General features: G+C 36.6%; 1 protein-coding gene and 1 pseudogene across 2 annotated transcripts in view; one reads left to right on the top strand and one right to left on the bottom strand.

Annotated features, from left to right (window-relative positions):
• Nucleotides 1-24,164, top strand: part of SPACA7 (sperm acrosome associated 7) — a 65,561-nt gene that overhangs the window by 24,200 nt on the left and 17,197 nt on the right. Inside the window, exons 5-7 of one of the 2 annotated variants that reach the window (XR_009180598.2) lie at nucleotides 1,038-1,133; nucleotides 3,145-3,265; nucleotides 6,678-6,784. Coding sequence is in view for 1 of the 2 variants with exons in the window: in XM_058276409.2 (XP_058132392.1) it covers nucleotides 1,038-1,133 (96 nt within the window). In the remaining variant the exon portion in view is untranslated. Of the gene's footprint in view, nucleotides 1-1,037; nucleotides 1,134-3,144; nucleotides 3,266-6,677; nucleotides 6,785-24,164 lie in introns of those variants that run through there. The other variant, XM_058276409.2, reaches the window with a different exon arrangement.
• Nucleotides 3,685-4,575, bottom strand: LOC101417365 (centromere protein Q pseudogene; annotated as a pseudogene).

Here is a 24,164-nt window from a genome sequence, read left to right as displayed (position 1 = left end):
GAAAAAGGAAAAAAAAATTTTTTTTCAAAAGCAATGCTCCCCTCCTCTCTTCTATCTCATAGATAATCATTCACAGTAGTCTGGGGTTTATTCTATGTGCATGTCCTTTTGCACAAATGAAGAGATATATGCATTTTTAAAAATATTTATTGTATTTTTTCTCCCCCCTCCCCCCCATTGTCTGCTCTTTGTATCCATTCGCTGTGTGTTCTTCTGCATCTGCTTGCATTATCTGGCAGCACTGGGAAACTGCGTCTCTTTCTTGTTGCGTCATCTTGCTTTATCAGCTCTCCTGGGTGGGCTGCATTTTTTTCACACAGGGTGGCTCACTTTGTGGGGCACACATCTTGCACGTGGGGTACCCCTATGTGTGGGCGCCCCTGGATGGCACCGCATTCCTTGCGCATGGGCAGCACTGCACGTGGGCCAGCTCACCACACGGTCAGGAGGCCCTGGGGATCGAACCCTGGACCCTCCATATGGTAGACGGATGCTCTATCAGTTGAGCCACGTCCGCTTCCCTATATGCATTTTTTATATCCCCTTATTCCTTATGAAGGCTACACACTCAATATACTCTTCCGTCCTTTGCTTTTTTTCATTGAGCTTTATAATCTGTAAGTCACTATATATCAGTTAACAGAGATCTTCCTCTTTCTGATTTTTACAGCTGCAAACTACTCCAAAATGCATTTGCACCATAATTTATTCAACCATTGTCCTATATATGGGCATTTCGGTCGTTTCCAATATTTTTCAGTTAGAAACAATGCTGCAATGAAGAGCCTGGTGTGTATATATTTACATATTTTTGGAGATGTACCTCCAAGGTAAATTCTTACAATTGGGATGACTGAGTCAAAAGATGAGTGCACAAGTAGTTTTAATAGTTAAATGAGGCCTAACTCTCAATTTATCTATTAGCAATCCAAAGCTTAGTTTCAAATAAAACTTGAAAACAAGTTTTGGGCCAAAATATTCTTAAGTGTGTAATCAAGAAAACTTTCCCTCATTTTTTTCCATGTTCTTTATTACAGGACTTGAAGCTGGTGAGAATTACCAAACTAAAGCTCCTGAGAATTATCATGAATCACAATTCTCTGCCAAAAAAGGGGAAAACAATTACAATAGTGGTAAATGCAACCCAATAATTAGACCTACTTAAGTTCATAACTTAATGGAAGAAAATCAGAGGAATGTGACAGTATGAGACTGGCAGTTTCCCCACCAAAATTGTGTTATTTTTGATTTTCACTAATCTAGTGGATGAGACGTACTATTTCAGTGTTGTTTCAATTTGCAAGTCTCTAGATATGAATGAGAGTTGAACATCTCATATGTTCAAGATCCATTTTTATATTGCTTTTGTGAATTTTCTGTTCAAGTTATTTCCCCATTTTTCTATTAGATTTTTTGGTCCTTTGTCCTCATTTTTTGAGGAGTTCTTTATAAGAATATTAGCGATTTTTAAAATATATTTGTTGCCAATATTTTCTTTAGCTTGTCAGTTGTGTTTTGACTACATTTACAATGTTTTACATGCAAAGAATTCAATTTTTGAATAGTCAAAATTATCAATATTTTACTGCTTTTAGATTTTGAGTGATACCTAGAAAATCTTCCCTTATATTGAGGATTAAAAAGGAATATGCCATTTTTTCTTAAGTATTTATATAACTTTATCTGCTAAATTTAAATTCCTCATCTATTTGGAGTTTATTTTTGTGTATGGCTAATTTTACAAAATGGCTAATCAGTTAGCTCAGCACCATTTATTAAACAGTTCATCTTTGTTCCCTAATTTGAGATGCCATACTTATCATATCTTGAATTCCCATATATATGGATATTTATTTTGGGCTACAAATCATATTCTCCTGGTCTATTTGTCTGTTAACATGCCAGTAACACATTGTTCTTTTAAGATATACTTAAATGGGAGCTAGTCCTTTCTTTCAGTGTTTTCTTGATTATTCTTGCATGTTTTTCATCAATATATCTAATTTCATTTCTTAAGAAAAGCATATTGGTATTTTTATTAGCATTGCACTTAAGTTTTTAAATAACTTAAGGAGAACTAACATCTTTATGGTGTTGGATTGTTCTATCCAATAACAGGAGATGTCCTTTGATTTGTTCATGTTATTCAGGAATTTAAAGTTTTCCTTGTATAGATATTGTACATAGATGTTAAGTTTATTCCCAAGTGTTCCATATTCTTTGTTTCAGTTATAAATGGGGTTTTCTCTACCATTGTGTACTCTAACGGTAGTGTGTGTGTGTAAACAAAGGTCATTGATTTCTATATGTTAATTTGTAATTCTACTTTACTGAATTCTTTTATTGCTTGAGTTTATTTTAACATTGATCCTCTAGGGTTTTCCAGGAACACTATATTATAATCTACAAATAGAAATAGTTTTCTTATTCTTAACCAAATTTTGTACATCTAACTGCATTGGCTAATTTGTCTAGGGTAATGTTTAATGGTAGTTCATGAGCCTAGTAGAAGTGTTTAGCCTCTAATGTTGACTCAGTAAGTAAGATCCTGGCTTTAGGACAATGGTATATGTATTTTTATGTAAGTAATTATCCACCAATCCTTTTTCTTGGGTGCTTTTAAGTTTTGTCAAAGGCTTTTCCAGAATTTTTGGAGATTATATCTTTTTCTTTAGATCTACTAATATGGAAAACGATAAAAATGGAATTTCCAATACTGAACCAACCTTACATTCTGGAATAAATTCTCCTTGCCTTGATCATGTTAATTATTTTCTGAAAATGATGTTGGAGTCTGCTTGCCAGTATTTATTTAGCATTTTTAAATGAAATTATTGTTACTTTATTTCACAAATAGATAAAAATAACCCAAGCAATAGACTATAATTTGTTAGGAATGATTTTTTCATATAGTTAAATGATAATTTAATCACATATAGACATATGCTTATCACAATGAAGAAAAAATGGTTTAGAAAGAAGGGTTTTTGTTTTAAGGGGCCACTAGAGAGAATAAATTGCTTACATTTCCTTTTTAATAGTTTTCTGAAATAAAAGCATGCTTTGATCACAGTGGAAAATAAATATTCGACATCTATTCACTAATTCAACCAAAGAAATAAAATGTTAATACTCCCTTCACAGTTAAAGGCACCTGGCAAAGTTTAACTACTCCACAAAAAGACTAGGAAGTTATGTAAAAGAATAAAGGCATTTGGGGATTTCTCAAGATCTAGATGACCAGACACAAATTGCAAGCTATCAGGTAAATGATAATAAAGATAGCAAACTAGGTATTAGGCATTATACCAACATTTACATATATTAACTCATAGCATTTTATCTTACCTGCACTAAGCAATAAATGAACTCCATTCAGCCATTATTAAGTTTCATACTGCAGCTGGTCTTATGTTATGGTTCCAGGCAAATAACCAAAATTACAGCAATATAATAAATGTGATTTCCCAGGCTTGCCAGTTGCTAAAACAGATTCTCCAGGTCTACACTAGACGCTTATGGTAAATCTGCATAGGCTAATTTTAAAGTGCTATAATTATTAAGGGACAATAATTCCCACAGAAGCCTCAGTCTCTGAAATATCAGAGTCTATATTGTAGGGTAACAGTTTTACAAATTCATAAACATTAAATTAATATGAAAAAAATCTCATATCAAAACTTCTTAAGAGGCATCCGGTCTCATATAAGCTTTTTTGATGAAAGTTTTTGGGATGAATTATGAAGAACATCCAAGTCCTTTAGAAGAGCATTCCAGTTTGGAATTAGTACCAACATTTCTTTCTTAAGTATCGGTGCTCTGAGACTGTTCTGAGAAAAGTTCTGGAAGAGAGAGTTCCCCACTACTATCCATTTGAAACATCTCTTTTACCTTCTTCTCTTCTTCCACCTCACTCGTCAGAACCTGAAGTTTGCTTTTGAGGCATTTGAATGTTCCCAGTCACTGACTCTGTGGTCTCCACTATTTCATCTATTTCTTCCTGCATTAATGCCAGATCTTCTTCCTTAGCTCTGTGCTGTGCCCTTCCCATTTTCAGTAGTCTTGACACATTAGTTAAATCTTTCAGCTTTTTGGGAGACTTTCAGCATTTCACACAGTTGTAGCATCTTTTCTTCAAGCAGTTGAGATGATACTGGATTTGTTCAATTTCTTTAATATTGTCATTCAAAATTGCTATTATTACTGATTCCATCATAGTTTGCAAATGTTCTCTGCTAATCTTTGAAAGAGGTCACCAGATTTTTATCTTGTTGGATGCTATTTTTACCTGTTTCAAATTAGTACGCTTGTTTTTCCTGTCACTTCAGAGACAGAGGCTCATGTTTTGTTTTGTTTTGTTTTTGTTTTCTCCATTGTGTTTCTAACCTCTTTCTCTAATAACTCCATTTCTTCATTATCAGGTTTTCTTTTTGAATTTCTTTTTAACTTTTGAGATTTTTTTCTTGGAGGCATTTGCTTTGTCACCCATCCTGATTTAAGTGGGAACAATTAAAACAGTGCTTCAAAAGTCACGAACTCCTCTTGGAGTAGCACTCAGTAATTTGCACCCAAACAATTAAGCCTGTTTTGCATTTTTTTAAAATACAAGCAAGTTGAAGTATCAATGTTATACTTGTCAGATATACATAATCATAAAAATTTCATTCATTTTTATTAATATATATTTATTTTTAAAAGATATATAGATCAAACAAAATGTTACTTTAAAAAATATAGGGGGTTCCCATATACCCCACTTCCCACACCCCCCACTTTTCCCACATCAACAACTTCTTTTATTAGTATGGTACATTCATTGCATTTGATGAATATGTTTTAGAGAATGGCTACACAGCATGGGTTATAGTTTACATTGTATTTTATTCTTTCTCCCAGTCCACTCAGTGGGCTATGGCAGGATATATTATACAATGTCCTGCTTCTGTCCCTGCAATTTCATTTAATTTTGATTCCCTGGGAAATTTTATAGAGCACTGAAATCATCTGATCTTTTAAGATTTATTAGAAATGCCCTGTGAAACCATCTCAGTCTGGGCGCTTGTTTCTGGAGTAATCCTGTTTCTTCTAGAGAAAGTGATCCCCTTAAGCTTTCCTAATCAAGTGGGGTTAATACTGATCATCTATATTTCCCTAGGAAAGTATCCATTTCTTCTAGGTATTCAAATGTATTTTCATAGAGGTCTTTAAAATAGTCTCATGATCTTTAAAATTTCATTTGCTTCAATTATTATTTTCCCTGTAATTTTAAAAAATAAATGTATGCCTTTTCCTATTCTTCTTTATCAAGTAAACTAGTAGCTTGTTGAGGTTAATTTTTTTCAAAACCCAGGGGTTTGATGTATTAATGAGTCCTACAGTAATTCCATTCTCTATCTGATTAATTCCTATTTTTATATTTAACGTTTTCTTCATTGTGCTTTCTTATAGTTTACTTTGTTGTCCTCCTTTTTCTAGTTTTTAGAGCTGAATAATCCTTTCATTTCTTTTTTTTTCATTTTACCAAGTCCTTAGTGCTATGCTCCTTTAAATGTATACCAAAAATTCTCATACAAAGCATTTACATTATCATTTCTTTGAAATTCTATAATTTCAGTTTGTACTTTCCTTTTACCCAGAAGTTCTTTAATAAAATGTTTTCTAATTTCCAGGTGGCAGGGCCTTTTGTCTTTGCTTTTGTTTTGTTTCAAGTTTTACTGTATTGTGATCTGAAGGGGTTGTGATAGTTCTACTTTATAAAGTTTACATATGTTTTCTTTGTGACCACATATAATCAACTTTTAAGAATGTTCCATGAGTGCTTGAGAAGAAGGTGCTTTCTTTTTTCATGAAGGTGTAGAGGTTATTTGGTGTATATTCATAATCTTACTGATTATGTCATTTAGATCTCCTGTTAGAACCCAACTCCTGAAGGGCATGAGTTGGGGAGGCCACAAGATGAAAGAACACACCTAGCATTTTCTCAGGCATAAGCTTTATTGGAACTTATGGACAGGAGAGTATCTCTGATGGTGGCAGTTCAGAGAATGAAAATATCGCTCTGCAAAGAGATGAGAAAATGAGGGATGATATATAAGGGGTTTAGAACTAGGGCATTCCATAGAGTATGAGAACAGAGATCCTGCTGGGGTCACGTGAAGCATACACATGGGGTCTGGTGATGTTTTCACTATGCTCAGGAAAATTATAGTTTACAATAATGTCTATACATTCTCTTCCTTCTGGGGAGGGGTGTTAACCTTTAATTTATGTCTAGGTCACACAGGCAGTTATGTGCTAAGGATTTAGAGAAGGCCCTGGGTCCACATCGCCTCTCTTCTTATTTTTTATCCTTTTAATCTATGTTTCCATGAGCATGGTATGTGAAATTCTCTTACTATTAATGTGTTTCTGTGTATGTCCCCTTTCATCTCTGCAGTGTTTGCTTTACAAACGTGAAACCTGTGTTGTTTGGCACATAGATTTTCATGAGTGTTATATCTTCATTGTGAAGTCTAGATTTAAATATAAAAAGTGAACTTCTTTCCATGTTTAGTGTTTTTGCCCTTGAATTTTACCTTGACTAATACAGTATCACTACCTCTGCTTTCTTATTGTTTTGATTTTCCTGGTATATGTTTATCCTTTATTTTTAACCATCTTGGATCACTTTATTTTAGGTATACAGCACTCTTGCTTTCTGAAGTAAATGGAAAACAACTAATGGATGAATTAAGCCCAATCACATTTTTGATACGACTAATAAATTTGATCACAACTCTTATAATGTTATATAATTAATGTGTATTGTGTTAGATTTGCTATGTTTATTTCTATAAAAGGTTAATATTCCTTGTTCTTTAAATTATAAAAAAATATTTTTGGAATTTAAGAAGGTATACATTGTTGTTTTGTGGTTACCTTTGATCTTATAACTTTTTGTTAATGTCCATGGACCACATTTTTTCTTATTACAATATTAAGTATGCAGTTTGTCAATTTTTAATAGGATACTTGATCTCTCAGCTATTGCTTATACAAGAATCAATGAGATTCTATTCTCTTCACCTTTCTCTTATCCTAATATTAGTTGCATTATTTCTACTTTCCTATACATATTACATTTATACATTAGTCTTCAACTTTCACATTTGTTTGATATGTGTGTATGTATGTGTGCCTCCTAATGAGAAGATGAGAAGAGAAGACAAGCAGACACAGTCTTTTTGCTGAAGTTTTCCACTCACCGTTTGGTTGGAGGAAGACCATCTACTAATTTTAAGAATGGGTCATGGGTACATAATTACCTACATTCTTATGTTTCAATTGATTCTTTTTTTTTTTTTTTAAGATTTGTTTATTTATTTATTTCTCTCCCCTTCTCTCCTCCCCACCCCGGTTGTCTGTTCTCTGTGTCTATTAGCTGTGTTGTCTTCTTTGTCTGCTTCTGTTGTTGTCAGTAGCACAGGAATCTGTGTTTCTTTTTGTTGCGTCATCTTGTTATGTCAGCTCTCCGTGTGGGTGACACCATTCCTGGGCAGGCCTCACTTTCTTTCGTGCTGGGCGGCTCTCCTTACGGGGCACGCTCCTTGCACATGGGGCTCCCCTACACAGGGGACACCCCTGCGTAGCACGGCACTCCTTGTGCGCATCAGCACTGCGCATGGGCCAGCTCCACACGGGTCAAGGAGGCCCCGGGGTTTGAACTGCGGACCTCTGATGTGGTAGATGGATGCCCTAACCACTGGGCCAATTCTGCCGCCTCAATTGATTCTTGATGGACACTTAGATGCTTATAAAACCTTTGGTTTACATTTTCTTTCATTGAGTTGTTAAAGAATGGCTTTTCCATTGTTCCCTTGCTTTACAAGTCTGTTTTCATTGTAATTTTTGCCTTGATAAGTTATTGAAGGTTTTTGCCTCATCCTTTTTTCTTTATCATTGAAATCCAGTGGCTTTATAAGAATATGTCTCAGAGTTAATTTTCTCAGGTACATGGCAAACACTTTTAGAATTAGATTCAGGTTTTCCTTTTCCAAGTTTTCTTGGATTATAGTTTAAATATTATTTTAGTTTCCCAGGCTGCTTAAAGGAGATACCATGAAATGGGTTGACTTAAACAATGGGGTTTTATTAGCTTACAATTTTGAGGCTGTGAAAATGTCCAAATCAAGGAATCATCAAGGTAAAGATTGACTGCCAACAATCGTTGGCTCCTCTGGCAAGGCATGTGGCAGCATCTGCTGGTCTTTCCCTTCCTTTCCACGTTTTGTTGATTTCAGCTTCTTGCTTCCATGGCTTTCACTCTCTCTCTCTCTCTCTCTCTCTCTCTCCCCCACCCCTCCAATTTGTTAGTAAAGGACTCTGGTAATAAGATTAAGAGCCATCCTTAATGAGATGGATCACACTTTAACTGAAGTAGCCTCATCAAAAGGTCCTACTTATAATGGGTTTACACCCACAGGAATGGATTAGATTTAAGAACATGTTTTTTCTTTTTTTTTCTTTCTGGGGTATATACAGATTCAAACTATCATAAATATTAATTCCATTGTTGTCATTTTCTTTTCTTTTTCAGGACACCAAATATACTAATGTTATTCAATGTCTGCGTATCTTCTATTTCTACCATTCTCTTATTGATTCTTTTTTTTTTAAAGATTTATTTATTTCTCTCCCCTTCCACCCCCACTCCCGCCATCCCAGTTGTCTGTTCTTTGTGTCGATTTGCTGCATGTTCTTTTTTTGTCTGCTTTTGTTGTTGTCAGCGGCACGAGAATCTGTGTCTCCTTTTGTTGCATCATCTTGCTGCGTCAGCTCTCCATGTGTGCGGCGCCATTCCTGGGCGGCTGCACTTTCTTTCACGCTGGGCGGCTGTCCTTATGGGGCACACTCCTTGCACGTAGTGCTCTCCTACACGGGGGACACCCCTGCGTGGCAGGGCACCCCTTGCACGCATCAGCACTGTGCATGGGCCAGCTCCACACGGGTCAAGGAGGCCCAGGGTTTGAACCGTGGACCTCCCATGTGGTAGATGGATGCCCTATCCATTGGGCCAAGTCCGCTTCCCTTATTGATTCTTTTTTATTCTTTCTTTCTCTCATTATCATTCTCTTGGTTGATTTCCTTGAATACCTCTTATTAAATTTTCACATGAGTCTATTATCTTCTGGGACTCTTGGAATTACAGTTTTTCTTTTTAAATAATGGTATCTTTTCCTTCCTTTTATTTAATGAAGTTCTTTCAAATGTCCTTAATTTCTTTCAGTATTTTGTTTGATTTTGTTCTCAGGTTTTGAATTTCTGATTCAAAGTGGTTTTTCATATCCCCAAATACTTATTTGAGAATATTTATTCCATTTTAGAGTGTTGTCTCACAATTTTCTTTTACTTCTTGCTTGTTTTTATTTTTTTCTGTTGATGTGTGTTGGGTGTCATTTTCTAATTATTTGTAGTCATTTTGTGTAAAAAATTACTTTCCCCTGCTAGTTTTTGAGGTGCTTGGGTATAAGATTCATAGATAGTGTCTTTTCTTGTCAGTACAGCAAAATCTGAATCTTTAGTGACTATTTTGCTTGTTTGGGTGCAAGAGGAATGCATATATTCTTTGATTTTGGGGGTTTTCTTTCATCTTAAAGGACTGTACATTTTCTCCTTTTGCCTCTCCTGCATCATTTAATTGACAAAGGGAGCCTATCCCTTTCTTTTTGTCTTTTCTCTCCCCAAAATGCAATATGTTTTGAAGACTGGCACATCAAATTCACACATAACTCTTTTTTTAAAAAACATTTATTTATTCCCCGCCCCACCCCCATCACTGCGTGCACTCACTGTCTGCTGTCTGTGTCCATTCACTGCATGTTCTTCTGTGTCTATTTGTCTTCTCTTCTCATCTTCTCTTTCAGAGGCACCAGAAACTGATCCCAGGACCTTCTGACATGGGAGAGAGGCACCCAATTGCCCAAGCCACCTCAGCTCCCTAGTTTGTTGTGTCTCTCACTCTCTCTCCTCTGTGTCTCTTTTAGTTGCGTCATCTTGTTGCACCAGCTCTCCGTGCCATGCTCACTTTTCACCAGGAGGCCCCAGGAATCAAACCCAGAATCCTCCATATGGTAGACAGAAGCCCAGTCACTTGAGCCACATCTGATTCTCGCACATGTACTCTTTAAGTCTCTCTCTGCAGACCATTCTCTGATCTATGAGGACACATCATTAGTATTTTCAGTCTTTCAGATTTACTCATTTTAACAGTGGGTTTAGAGCCAACTCAGGCCCTTTACTAGCTCCCTTTTTCTTTCCTGCCAGTTTATCTCAGGCTGACCTTGCTCACCAACAAGTCTTGGCTGGAGAAGGTGCAGAGCACAGGCATGGAGATTGGGCACTGTGATTTGGTAATTTTTCTTTTTTTTCTTACAGATATTTTGAAATTTGAGCATTTTTTGGTATTTATGTTATGCTGAGGGTGTGATTTTGTGAAGTTCTATTTTTCCTTCCTATTTTTCTGTATTTTGAGAGGAAATTATAGGAGATATAGACCTAGGTGGCTGCCATTTTCCTAAGCTAACTGGAAGTCCAATTAAAGCATTTTTAAAATGCAATTAACTTATTTTTTTTTTTGGCAATGATTTAACTGTATAATTCAAAAATCTTTAGAAATGCTAAATAAAAGACACTAAGTATTTTTAAAATGTATATAAAGTAAAGGAAATCTTCAAGGCCAAGAAACCAAGAGAGAATTAAAATCTAGTGCAGTAAGTTTTAGATCTAACTTCAAAGCAATCCTAGGCTGTGATTGTCCCCTCTGTGACACAGGAATTTGTTTTTAAAGCTCATTTGCAGAGGATGAAGCTTAGGGAGAAAAAGAGTTCCAAATGAAATCCTTGCATAATGCTATAATTATCAAAGGGCTATAACCTTAGTAAAAAGATAATATAGTTAGAAAAGCTCTCTCAAGCACAGGGAGCTAACAAGAAAATTTCTCTTTAACAGCCTGGGAAATAGACAGGAAAAAAGTTCTTGACTAAGTATTTAGAACCATAGACCTGTGCCACACAGGATTTGTAATTCGAATTGGTCCTTTCTGCATATTCTGGTATAGCTAAGCTGTGAAACTAATATAATTAACCTGTCCAATAATAGCCGTGGGACCTGAGGCCCTTGATATTAGGAAATGCAAAACTGTTGTGAAGAATATACCCTCAACCCAGGCTACATAGGATTTTCACAGACAAAACCTTGCCAAACATGAACTTATACTTCAAAACAGAAAATACTTGGGAAGCAATATATCATGAGTAAGAACCAGCAAACATAATGAATAGCACTATTAGACCCCAAGAAATTCAAATAATTGAACCATTTTATGGAATCTTTGAAATAAGTATGTTTCAGGACCTCCATTTCCACTTAAAATGTAAATCACTGCCAAAAGGAAAAAAAAAACTTTATCTTTCCCTAGTCAAAAAAAAAAAAGTATGATAATCTACAAAGTCATAGCTTCCCTTAAGCCCATGAGAGAGCTCAAGCAGCAGGGTAACTAAGTGAACTAAATTCAATAGAGGGGCAAGACTGACAAAGGAAAGATAGGACATGTGAACTTTTTTCATCTTTGGCCAAGATTGGGAAAAGCGGTGACCACCTTACAAATGAGTAAGATGTAATCAGCAAATTCTTAAAAGCCAAGTGTGGAATAGCATATGAATTTGGAAAAATTGGGGACCTCAGACACAAGGAGAGTTTGTAGTCACTCAGAAGCTCTTCTCCATAGGTCTCCATAAGATGCTATTTTAGTTTGCTGGGCTGCCAAAAGCAGATACCATAAAAAGGGCTGGCTTTTTATAGTGAGAATTTATTAGCTTACAAGCTTATGCTTTAGAGGCTGAGAAAAATGTCTAAATCAGGGCATCACCAGGCAGTGCTTTCTCCATGAAAACTAGTTCCTGGTGGTCCTGGATGCCTTTATTACATGGCAAGGCACATGGTGGAGTCTGCTGGTCTCTCCCTTCTCTTCCAGGTTTTGTTGCTTGCGGCTTCTTGTGTCCGTGGCTTTTTTTCTCTCTTTCTCACCATAGTCATCCTGTTATAAAGGACTCCAGTAAAAGGATTTAAGATCCACTTTGGCCATACCTTAACTGAATCAAAAGGTCCTACTTACAATAAGTTTACACCCATAGGACTGGATGAGCTTTAAGTATATGATTATCTGGTGCACATACAATTTCAAACCACCACAGATGCTCAAAGGAAGTATTGAGGCAAAACAGGAGACTAAAGAGGCCCCCTTTAGCAGTGCAGGCAAGAAGGAAATGTACAACTGCTACAGGGACAGGAATGTAGCCCCTTCCACTTTCCCAGTAGCTTTAATCTATAAAACCTCTGGGGAAGTTTAAACAAACCTTCTTATTTCCACAGCACAGGCAAAGATCCATTCATTTGGGGGAGGCAGGGTTGTAGAATCAAAACTGTTTTGCCTCTGGAAGAAAGATATGAAGGTGTCTTGGGCTCAAGGTCTCTCACTGTTACTGAACAGAAAGCTACTACTACTGGAGAGGAGCAAGAAACTTCTAGCAAGACAAACCATGATAAAAGGCAAAGGTTGGATGCTGAGGGATGAAGTTGCAAGAGTTCTGAAAACAAGCAACCAAACAATCATTACTCCTATGGCCCAGGTACATCACTTCTGCCTATGACTAAGACTAAGACTATATTAGAACAACAGAAAAATCCACTGTCCACCAAAAGCCTAGTATGGAGTACAAAGTAAAAGTACTATACAATTGAGGGTGAGGAAGGATCTGGAGAGGACACTTTCTGCCCTGCAGTTGTTCAGAGAAGGCTAAAAGTCAAGAGGGAAATAGGAACACTGGGAAAACCCTCTGACACCCCAGCTTTCATTCTAAACACAAGGTAACCACAGCCCACTGGAGGAATTGAATCTTGTGGTGCACTGAAAATATCAATAGCAACAACAAAGCCCACACCCAGCTCTAGCTCTGACTATATTAACTCAATCCTCTCCTGCCCCATGCTAATGTTATGAGAGAAGAAATGTGTCCTTTTCCAGGTATAAAAATAATTTACCTCAATCTCTACTGTGCTTCAATATATGATGGCTGACATTTAATAAAAAATTACAAGACACACAAAAAAGCAAGAAAAAAATGAACCCATCATCAAGAAATAACTAATTAAACAGATCAAGCCTCAGTAAAGTTCCAGTGTTGGAACTATAATGCTATGATAATTATGATTGATAAGGTAAAGACGCTTGTGGGGAAAATGTGGAAAACATGTATGAAAAGATGGGAAATTTCAGCAGAGAGATGGGAGCTATAAGAAAGAGTCAAATGGAAATGCTAACAATAAAATGCAATGTAACACATTAAGAATTTCTTCAGTGGGCTCATCAGGAAAATAATTAGTGAACTTGATGATATGTCAATAGAAATCAAAACTGAAAGAAAAAAAGAGAAAAGAATATTTTAAAAAACCAGAGCATCAGAGAGCTGAAGGGCAATATCTAGCATTCCAGCATAAACTTATAATTGGAATTCCAGAATGAGAAGAGTGAGAATGAGGCAGAAGAAATATGTGAAGTGATAATGGCTTCAAATTTTCCGAAAGTAATGAGCACTATCAAGCTACAGATCCAAAAACTCAGAGAACACCAAGCAAGATAAACTACACATACACATGTGTACAGAAACATATATACACGTTCCTCTAGGAATATAATATTCAAATTGCTTAAATTAAAAAAAATTTTGAAGGTAGCCAGATGAGAGAGAGGAAAAAAACATATGACATAGAGGAAAAAAGATATGAATTACAGCAAACTTCCTGTCAGAAAATATACAGTCCAGAAGAGAGTGAAGTGGATCTTAAAAGTACTAAAAGAAAAAAACCTGTCAGCCCAGAATTCCATACCCAAGGAAAATATCTTTCAAACATGAAGCCAAATAAGGACTTTTTGCAGGCAAACAAAAGCTGAGAAAATATATTGCCAGCAGAAATATTAAAGATAGAGAGACAAAGAACTAAGATGAATTAAAAATGGTAAAATTGAAGGTAAATATGAAAGATATTTTTGTTCCTTTTCATTTTAATCACTTTAAAAGATAATGGAGGGAAGTGAATATGGCTCAGGCAACTGGGCTCCTGCCTACCGCATGGGTGGTTGCTGGTTCAGATCCCAGGGCCTCCTGAAAAAGACAGTGGGCTGGCGTGATGGGCAGGCATGGCAAGCGGACACAAGAGACACAAGAAGAGGGAACATAGTGAAACACACAATAAAGCAGGGAGCAGAGATTCCCAGTGCTGCCTAAAAAAGACAGGGAGCTGACACAAAGGGCAGGCATGGCAAGTTTACACAACAAGATGACACAAGAGACACAGGGAAGAGAAACAATGAGACACAACAAAGCAGGGAGCAGAGGTTGCTCAAGAAATCAGGCATCTCCCTCCCACATCAGAGGTCCCAGGTTTGGTTCCCAGCACCTCCTAAAAAAAGAAACAAGGAAGATGAACAGACACAGCAAGTGCAAACGAGGGCAATGGGGAGAAATAAATAAAATAAGTCCTTTAAAAAAAAAGATAATTGAGGACAACCAACAAGATGGCAGTAGAGTAAAGCACTCCTATAGTCAGCTACAGGGCAGTTAGTAATCACCCAGAGCTATCTAAAGCACCTAACTGGGGGATCCAGGAGACCAGAAGCGCATCCTGCAACATCCTTGAAAGAATGGAAGAAGGAGACTGCCTGTCTGCAGAGAAGATTGGTAAGTAGAGCACTCCATGCCACAGAGGCAAGTGCCCAGCCTCCACTGGCTGCACAAGCCACTTCAGGAGCTATTCTGTGGCTGGAATTGGAAGCTCCATTTCCTGGAACAGGGGAGGAAGAAACCATTGGACACCAACTTCAGTTACTGATTTGAAAATCAGGCTGGCTAAAGTATAATCCTTACAACAGTTTAAGTTTAAACCTGTCCAAGTCAGAAAGATGCCGGTAGCCACAATTTTGATTTCACCCCTGGTTTAGGGGAAGCCAGGCTGAATGAAAATCACAGTGATGGCAGGGACCAGCTTCTTTCCACCCAAATCAGACTGCAGCCCTAGCTCCACCTCTGGCAGGGAGGAAGGTGGTGGGACCTACACCGGATTCTTCTGGAAACTGCAGGTACATTCGGCTGGCACAGAGTTTCAGAAGTCAGAAGTCTGCTGGAGCAACTGCAGTCATTTTGGGCCCACGCAGCACAGATTGCCACCCACACCTTCAGTTCCGCCCCACCCCAGGCAGGGGAGGAAGGGCATGCCTTCATCAGTCTCTCCCGGCAACTACAGTCTAGGCTTGCATGACTTGGATTACTACATACAGCTGTGTCTCTGTCCCTATCCATGGCAAAAGAGAAAGGTGGGAGAAGATTCATCAGTCCCTGGGGCAACATGGGCAGCTTGAGCCTCCACAACTTACAGCACCAACTCCATCCTCAGCTCCTATTATACAACCAGCAAGGGAGAAAGGGCAAGAAGCCTAAACTAAAGAGAAAAACTGCACCCAAAATAAGTACAGCTAGTAAGGCAGATGGCAAGAAACCAACAAAAACTACAATCCATACCAAGAAACAGGAAGATATGGCCCAGTTAAAAGAACACAATAAGCCTCCAGATGGTATAAAGGAGTTGAGAAAACTAATCATAGTTGTTCAAATTTAAATAAATCCAATGAGATGGCTAAAGAGATTAAGGATATTAAGAAGACATTGGATGAGCACAAATAAAAATTTGAAAGCATACATAGAAAAAAGCAGATTTTATGGGAATGAAAGTCACAATAAATGAAATAAAAATACACTGAGATCACATAACAGCAGATTTGAGGAGGCAGAAGAAATGATTGGTGAGCTTGAAGACATGGTCTCTGAAAATGAACATATAAAAGAACAGATGAAGAAAAGAATTGAAAAAATTGAACAAGTTCTCAGAGAACTAAATGACAGCAATATACATGCAAACATATATGTCATGGGTATCCCAGAAGGAGAAGAGAAGGGAAAAGGGACAGAAGGAATATCTGAAGAAATAATGGTAGAAAATTCCCCAACCCTATTGAAGGGCATAGATATCCGTTTCTAAGAAGCACAACATACTCCCATCCAAATAAATCCAAAATGACCAACTGACACATAATAATCAGAATTTCAACTGCCAAAGACAAAAAGAGAATTCTGAGAGCAGCAAGAGAAAAGCAATGCATAACATATAAAGGATACCCAATAAGATTAAGTGGAGATTTCTCACCAGAAACCATGGAGGCAAGAAGACAGTGGTGTGATATATTTAAGATACTACAAGAGAAAAACTTCCAGCCAAGAATCTTATGTCTGGCAAGATTGTCTTTCAAAAGTGAGGGCAAGTTTAGAATATTCACAGATAAATAGAAACTAAGAGAGTTTATAACAAAGAGACTGGCCTTGCAGGAAACACTAAAGGGTTTGTTCCAGTTTGAAAGAAAAGACAGGAGAGAGAGGCTTGGAAAAAAGTCTAGAAATGAAGATTATATCAGTGAAAGTAATCAAAAGTCTCAAAAGAGTGAAAATAAAATATGACAGATAAAATCCAAAGGTCAAAATGTTGAAGTAAGAACTCTCTTTAAAGTAATAACATGGGATGTTGATGGTTTAAACTCCCCAGTTAAAAGACACAGACTGGAAAAATGAATAAGAAAATATGAGCCATCTATATGCTGTCCTCAAGAGACTCACCTTAGATCCAAGGATACCAATAGATTGAAAGTGAAAGACTGGCGAAGGATATTCCACACATGCAGTAACAACAAAAACAACAAAAAAACAAAATTGCTATACTTATATCAGATGAAATAGACTTTAAAAGACAGTAGTAATGCAAAATCTGAGGAGGAAGTCAAGGGGAAAAAATTCCATTTACGATACTGACTAAAAGAATCAAATAGGCAAAAACTGAACCTAGGATATAGTGTTCAGAAAACTACAATGAATTGTTAAAAGAAATTTAAAAAGACATAAATAATTGCAAGAACATTCCTGCTCATGGATTAGAAGACTAAATATCAAGACGTCAATTCTACCCAAACTGATATACAGATTCAATGCAATCCTAATAAAAATTCCACTAGCATTTTTTAAATGAAAAACACAATTATCACATTTATTTGGAAGGGTAAGGGGTCCCAAATAGCCAGAAACATCTTAAAAAGGAAACACAAAGTTGGAGAACTCTCACTTCTAGACTTTAAAACATATTACCTAGCTACAGTGGTAAAAACAGCATGGTACTGGCATAGAGACAGACACATAAACCAACGGAACTGACTTGACAGTTCAGAAACAGACCCTCTCATCTACCTATGGTCAAGTGATTTTTGACAAGCCTGTCAAAGCCAGCCAGCTTGGGCCGACCAGTCTATTCAACAAATGGTGCTGGGAGAACTGGATATCCATAGCCAAAAGAAAGGAAGAGGAACCCTATCTCACACCTTATAAAAAAATTAAACTCAAAATGTATCAAAGAGTTAAGTATAAAAGCAAGAACCTTAAAGCTTCTAGAAGCAAATGGAAGAAAACATCTTCAAGAGCTGGTGGCAGGTGGTGTATTCTTAAAGGCAATAAGAGGAGGGCCGAGATGGACTCCTGATGCTTAATATATGTAGAAATTTTAATTAACTTTGCTGTAAAATTTGGAAATGTATAAAGTTGATGGTAACACATAGTGAGTAATACTATGCAATACTATGGTTTATAAATGTGAATGTGTCTGGAAAAGGTAGTCTAGGGACGTAAATGTCAATTAAAAGAAAGCTAGAAAATAATCTAGGGACTGAGTAACATAGTAAACCCAGAGGTGGATGGAAATTGTGGTTGATGGTACAGATGAAAGAGAGTTCTTTGTGAGCTAAGGCAGATGTATGTCACTATTGCAGGGTGGTGGGAATGTGGAGAAGCGTGGGAAAACTACAACTGGAGTGACTATGGACTGTGGTTAACAGCAATACTATAATATTCATGCATTTATGCCAAAGATGCACTGTGTTGATAATGGGAGAGTATGGAAAAAGTGTGTCAAATGTATACTATGGACCATGGATAGCGGTAACAGTCTAATGATATTATCTCACAATCTGTAACAAATGTTCCACAATAGTGTGAGTTGATGGAGGGGTGTTGTGTGGGAATTCTGTACCATGAGCATGATTGTTTTATAAGTTCACAACTTCTACAATAATAATATATTTTAAAAATAATAGGGTGGGTTGGAGGAAAAATACACCAAATGTAAGATATGGACTATAGTTAGTAGCAAGATTTTGATGATATTCTTTCATAATTTGTAAGAAATGTCTCACAACAATGCAAGGTGTTGGTGGTAGGCTGATGTATAGGACCTCTGTATGATGGTATTATGCATGATTGCTTTGTAAGTTCACAACTTTTATTAAACATTTATTATTTATTTATGTTCATAACATAACATATGTTCATAACTTACATCATATATATTATAATAATAATAGGATGGGTTGGGGGGAAATACACTAAATGTGAGATACTTTAGTTAGTAGTAATATTTTGAGGATGCTCTTTCATCATTTGTTAAAAATGTTCCACAACAATGCAAGGTACTAGTGGTAGGGTGAAGTATGAAAGCCCTGTATGATGATATTATGCATGTTTGTTTTATAAGTTCACAACTTTTACTATACACTTACTATTTATGTATGTTTATGTATAAGTGATATACTTCAATAAATTTTAAATGAAAAAAAGATAATCGAATCTTCAAAGCAAAAAAATAGAAACAATGACAAATTAAAACACATGCAAAATAAATGTATGACAACATTAGCACAAAGGATGTGGAAGTATACTGTTTTAAGATTCTTACACATTATGAAAAGGGGTATAAGGTTTTTAAAAATTAGACTATAATAAGTTAATGACATATAGTGTAAACCCTAAGGCAAGCACTAAAAAATAAATTGAAGGTGTAAATAATAAATCAGTAGAGGAGATAAAATGGGATCATAAAAAATACTCAGTTCAAAGATGGCAGGAAAAACAAGGAATAAAGAGCAATAAAAAGACAAATTCAGTTTTAAATCCAATCATATCAATAATTATATTGAATCTAAATGGCCTCAATGAAAAGTCAAACTATAGCCTAATATGGCCTATATCTTATTCTCATAGGGCCCACAAACTAAGAATGGTTTTTACATTTTTAAAGGATTTGGTGGAGGGAAGGGAGGCCAAGAATATGCGACAGAGTCTGCATATTGCCCACAAAGCCTAAAACATTTGGTATCTGGCCCTTTACAGAAAATGTTTGCCAGTGCTTGGTTTAAACACTCCAAATAAGAGGCTGAGATTGTCAGACCTGACAACAACAAACTCACTTTAAATATGAAAACATAAATAGGTTAAAAACAAAAGAATGGAAAAAGATACATCATGCAAACACTAATAAAAAGGAAATTGAAGTGGCATATTGATAACAGACAAAGCAGACTGTAGAACAAGAAATAATATCAGAGGTTAAGAAGAATTTACTTTTTTTTAAAGGCTCAATTCATAATGAAGACCTAACAATCCTAAGTGTGGAGACAGAAGAAGGGCATAAAAGACCCAAACAATTTTATCAACCAAATTGATCCCCTGATACAGAACACACTCCACTGAACAATAGGAGGCTTGTTCTTTACAGGTAGGCCATATTTTTGGCCACAAAACAAGCTTTGGCAAATTTTAAAGGATTTAAATCATACAAAGTATGTTCTCTGACAACAACAGAATTAAACTAGATAATAACAGAAAGTTATCTGGGGAAATTTTCCAACTATTCGGAAATAAAACACATATTTCTCAATAACCCAATGGGCCAAGTATTCACAAGGAAAATTAGAAAATATTTTTAATTGAATGAAAATGAAAATACAGCATGTCAAAATTTGTGAGACAGTACTTCGATGGAAACTTAGAGCATTAAATGCTTATATTAAAATAAGTATATTTAAAATTATTCATGACATAAAAAGAAACTGAGAACAGAAAATATCAAGACATTATAAAAACAGGCAAATATTAAGACAAAATAGACCTATAATGGAAATGGAAAAAATAGTTATTAAATCTAAAAATGCAGTGGATAGATGAAACAGTAGATTTGTCAGAAACAAAGTAAAACTAACCAAACTGGAAGATGGATTTGATGAAACTACGTAAGTTCAATATAAAGAGATGTAAAGATAGATAATATGAAAGAGAGAATGGAATAAGAAAAACCAGCATCCTAGGAGGAAAGAAGAGAGAATAAGGAGAGGCAGTATTTGAAGAGATGATTTTCAAGACTTTCCCCAAATTGGTGAAAAACATCAACCTTCAGATTCAGGAATCACAATAAGTTCTGAGCAAGCAAAATAGAAATGAAATTATACCAACATACATAATTTAAAACGGCAAAATTCCAAAATCCAAGAGAAGATCAAATTTAAGGCAGCCAAAGAGAAGTAAGATTTCTTACAAAGAACAATTAGACTTCTCTACAAAAAATAATTGAAGTCAAAAGAGAGGAATGCCTTCAAAGTGCTAAAAAAATAAGATAAAATAAAATAAAGTATAGTTGTCAATTTAGACTCTGGACCCAGCTAAAGTATGAGTTAAAAATGAGAAAAAGAAAAAGACATTTGGTGAAAAATATCCTGAAAGTTTAACATGGATACATCTTTAAAAAAAAAGGATTTAATGCAAGACCAATGGAGAAATAAGATGCAAAAAGCCATGGTAAACAAAGAAACTTAATTATGTAGGTAAATCCCAACAAGGATTCTGTGAATAAAACAATAATAAAGAAGCAATTCCACCTAATTAAAACACAGCATGAGGGCTGCTTTTACCGTAATCTCAAATAGGCATTTCTCCATGTTGGCCAAAGAGTATAGGCAAGCTTATTTGTGTCTACAATGATGAGGAGTTGGGTGGAAAATATCCCACTCCCCACCATTTTGATATTTTACTTACTCCTTTTCATTATAATGTGTTTCCTATTTCCTATCAGCCATTGCTTCTCACTGCTTTTGTTCTTTAGCAGTTTATTTTGCCATGCATCTAGAAAAATGGATCACCACAGCCAAGAGGGAGCTAGAGTCTACTATATCAAGCTAATTGTTCTGATGAGAACAGAATGACAGAGTGGGTCACACAGCCAATTTATACCTACTAGCATTGTGTTAGAGACTTAATGTCTTTAATAAAAAGAAAAATCATCATGAAATCAAACTCTCCATCCACGGAAAGGGTTAAAGACCGAATTTGGATAAAGTACCTCCCTCTGGGGATTCAATACCTGGCAATTATTGCTTTTGCTTCCTCTTACTTCCTCCTACAGCCTGAGTCATATCTTAATTTTTAGAAAAAGCTAAATGGAAGTGTTAAGACAGCTCCTGATTTAGCCTGGCTCCTAAAAATTAAAGGAAAGATGTAAGATGGAGCAGGTGGGGAACGTTGGTCTCTTACGGGAAAAGCATTCTGTTCATGCTTTGTTTTAGCCCTTACACACTAGGTTTTAAGTCTCCCTTTAAATGTCCATCCCTCCAATAGAATGTGGTCTCCTGAGTGAAATATTGTATTCTCCATGCCCACCCAGGCACCTTGCCTAGTAGGTGTTCATTGAATGAAGTGTCACAACTGAAAGGGAACATGAAAACCTGGGAATGCATTTGAGCAAAGGACAGGCAAAGAAGCTTCTATGGGAATGTGGAGGGAAAAAAGCTTAGATTCATTAATGTGGAGAAAAGGCAAAACTCCATAATGTTCTAATTAGCTTTATAAGCAACTCATACACAATTTAGCAGGGTTACTGTGTGTCAGAAAATGTGCTGAGTTCTGGGGTCCCAAGATGAACATTGTCCTCAAGGTTTTCACAGTCTGGAGGAGGAAACAGGCCTGGAAAACATGACAGAAGACAGACATGTGTGGATTCATAGAGAGATATACACTGAAAAAACTTAAGAAAATGATAAGGAAAAATGTCTCCCTGTGTTGGAAAATGACCAAGAATTCAATTTGGCTGAAACATTTACTCATATTATTAAGAAAAAGCTTTACAGTGAAAAAATCAGACAGTGAAATAGGCACAACTGGAAAGGGACCTCTCTTTCTCCTGGTAGCTAGACTGCTTAGAATGGCTTCTCTGCCTGGTCTGGTTAGCTAGAGCCCTTTGCAAAAGAAAGGAGGTGCTCCATCCAGCCAGTGGGTTTCATATAGTAGGTGGTTACCCATGAGTGGGTCATGAAATCAATTTAGTGCATTGGGATGAACATTTTTTAAAAAGCATAGAATAAAAACGGAGTGAATGCATTGATGAAACTTTTGTTTCCATCAAGTGTGTGTGTGAATATATTACAAATTCCCAACTGGGTTGAGATCTAAAAAATAAGAAAATCACTGCTTTATGGGACTCACCAGTCTCCACTATAAGTCTCTAAGATCAAGTAGAAATAAAGTATGTTGCCTTGGGCAGCCACCTCTCTAAAGCCATTTGCATATATTTATGAGTATCCCTCATTGCAAAAGATTTCCAGCCAGGAAGAGATTTCAAAGTGAGTTGGGAGGTCATTCCAGAGGTCACTCTTACACAAGTCTCAGCAGGATCTCATTGACTGCCACAGTAAACAGTGCCTCAAATAGTGGGGTTCCCGAGGGCTCTACAGACATCTAGACACCATAAGCAGGATAGACAAGCTCAGGGATTTGGCACCCTGTCAGTGGGGCTTACTTTGGAATTTGTGCTCCCAGTGTAACAGAGTTAGACTCATTTATAGTTTCTCTACACATGGCTCTTCTGCCCCTTTTATTTGAACCTATAACAAGCACTATACTTGATCAATATATGTCCCAGAGACTTAAATCTTTGGTCCATCTACGTGCCAGTTGAGCCCTGAATTTCAGCAGAGTTACAACATCTACTCTCTAGTTCATTGAACTCACCCAGGACAACTTACAAGGAGATGATGCTGGACAAAACACTCATCCCAAGAAACAGCGTGTCTGCAACTGCAAGCAAGATAGTTCCATCCATCTGCTCTATGGGATCTAAACTCCCTCTCAGTTAGAAGCAGAGGGGCATCACCATCCCCAAATCCTCAAGATTGGGGAATGAACAGTGCACTAAAGTAGACTTATTATTATTCTACTATAGAGATTATAGAGATTGTTATTATTCTGGCAATGGAAGAACTCATCATTGATATAAAGGCAGTGGCCACCAGAGGTTCCGAGGGATGGGAAAGGGAAGAAGAGGTGTAATATGAAGGGTGTTGTTAATGCCGGAAAGTGTTGAAGTGGGAGGGAGCGGGGCATATGGGAATCTCTTATATTTTTTATATAACATTTACGTAATCTAATGCTTCTTTTAAAATTTAAAAAAAAATTTTTTTAAATATATATTTCCAGCCAGGGACCATCTCCCAAAAGTTGGTCTAATACCAGTGGTATGTCTTCATTGAAAGCCTCTCTTCCTTATGAGACAGTCAATGCTCCCCAGAGAACTATTTAGCTGTCAGCATTTTAATCTAAACAATAATTAGTCACATCAGCTGCAGTGGTGACCAGTTTATTTATCTGCCGCCAAAGACCTTTAAGCCAGTGCCAGGGAGATAATCAGTCAGGTCTCCTACTGAATGTTGACTGCATTTCTCTAAATAAAACTAAACATTTTGCATTTTATTTTAATTAAGAAATAGAGTAAGGGCAAGCAGAGCCTTATGCTCTTTTCCCGTATTAATTTTTCTGATGATGGGATATGGTCCCTTACTTCCAAGTGGCTGGTCCAGAATGAGGATGGTGAACAGCCTTTCCTTGGAGATTGGAAAGGTGACTTCCCACGGCTGCTCTGCATCTACTGCCAGAGGGAAGAACCAATTGATCTGTCAGAAAACTGTTTTTGAGTAATCAATGTCCAGAACCCCATTAGAATATCAAATCCATCATCTGAACAGTTCTTTGAAGAAGTTGTTGTCTTGTAGGTAAAATGAAATTTCAGACTTTTCCCTCACTTCTGAGCCAAGATTGATATGTGCTCAATTTTGTCCGTTTTTTCTGTGTTATCACCCAAGAACATTTGTTTTTTCTTATTCA

The sequence above is a fragment of the Dasypus novemcinctus genome, chromosome 15 (assembly GCF_030445035.2).
Source record: "Dasypus novemcinctus isolate mDasNov1 chromosome 15, mDasNov1.1.hap2, whole genome shotgun sequence".
NCBI classification, from domain to species: domain Eukaryota; kingdom Metazoa; phylum Chordata; class Mammalia; order Cingulata; family Dasypodidae; genus Dasypus; species Dasypus novemcinctus.
Note: the sequence above shows the minus strand (reverse complement) of the source record. Positions and strands in the feature narration are given on the sequence as shown.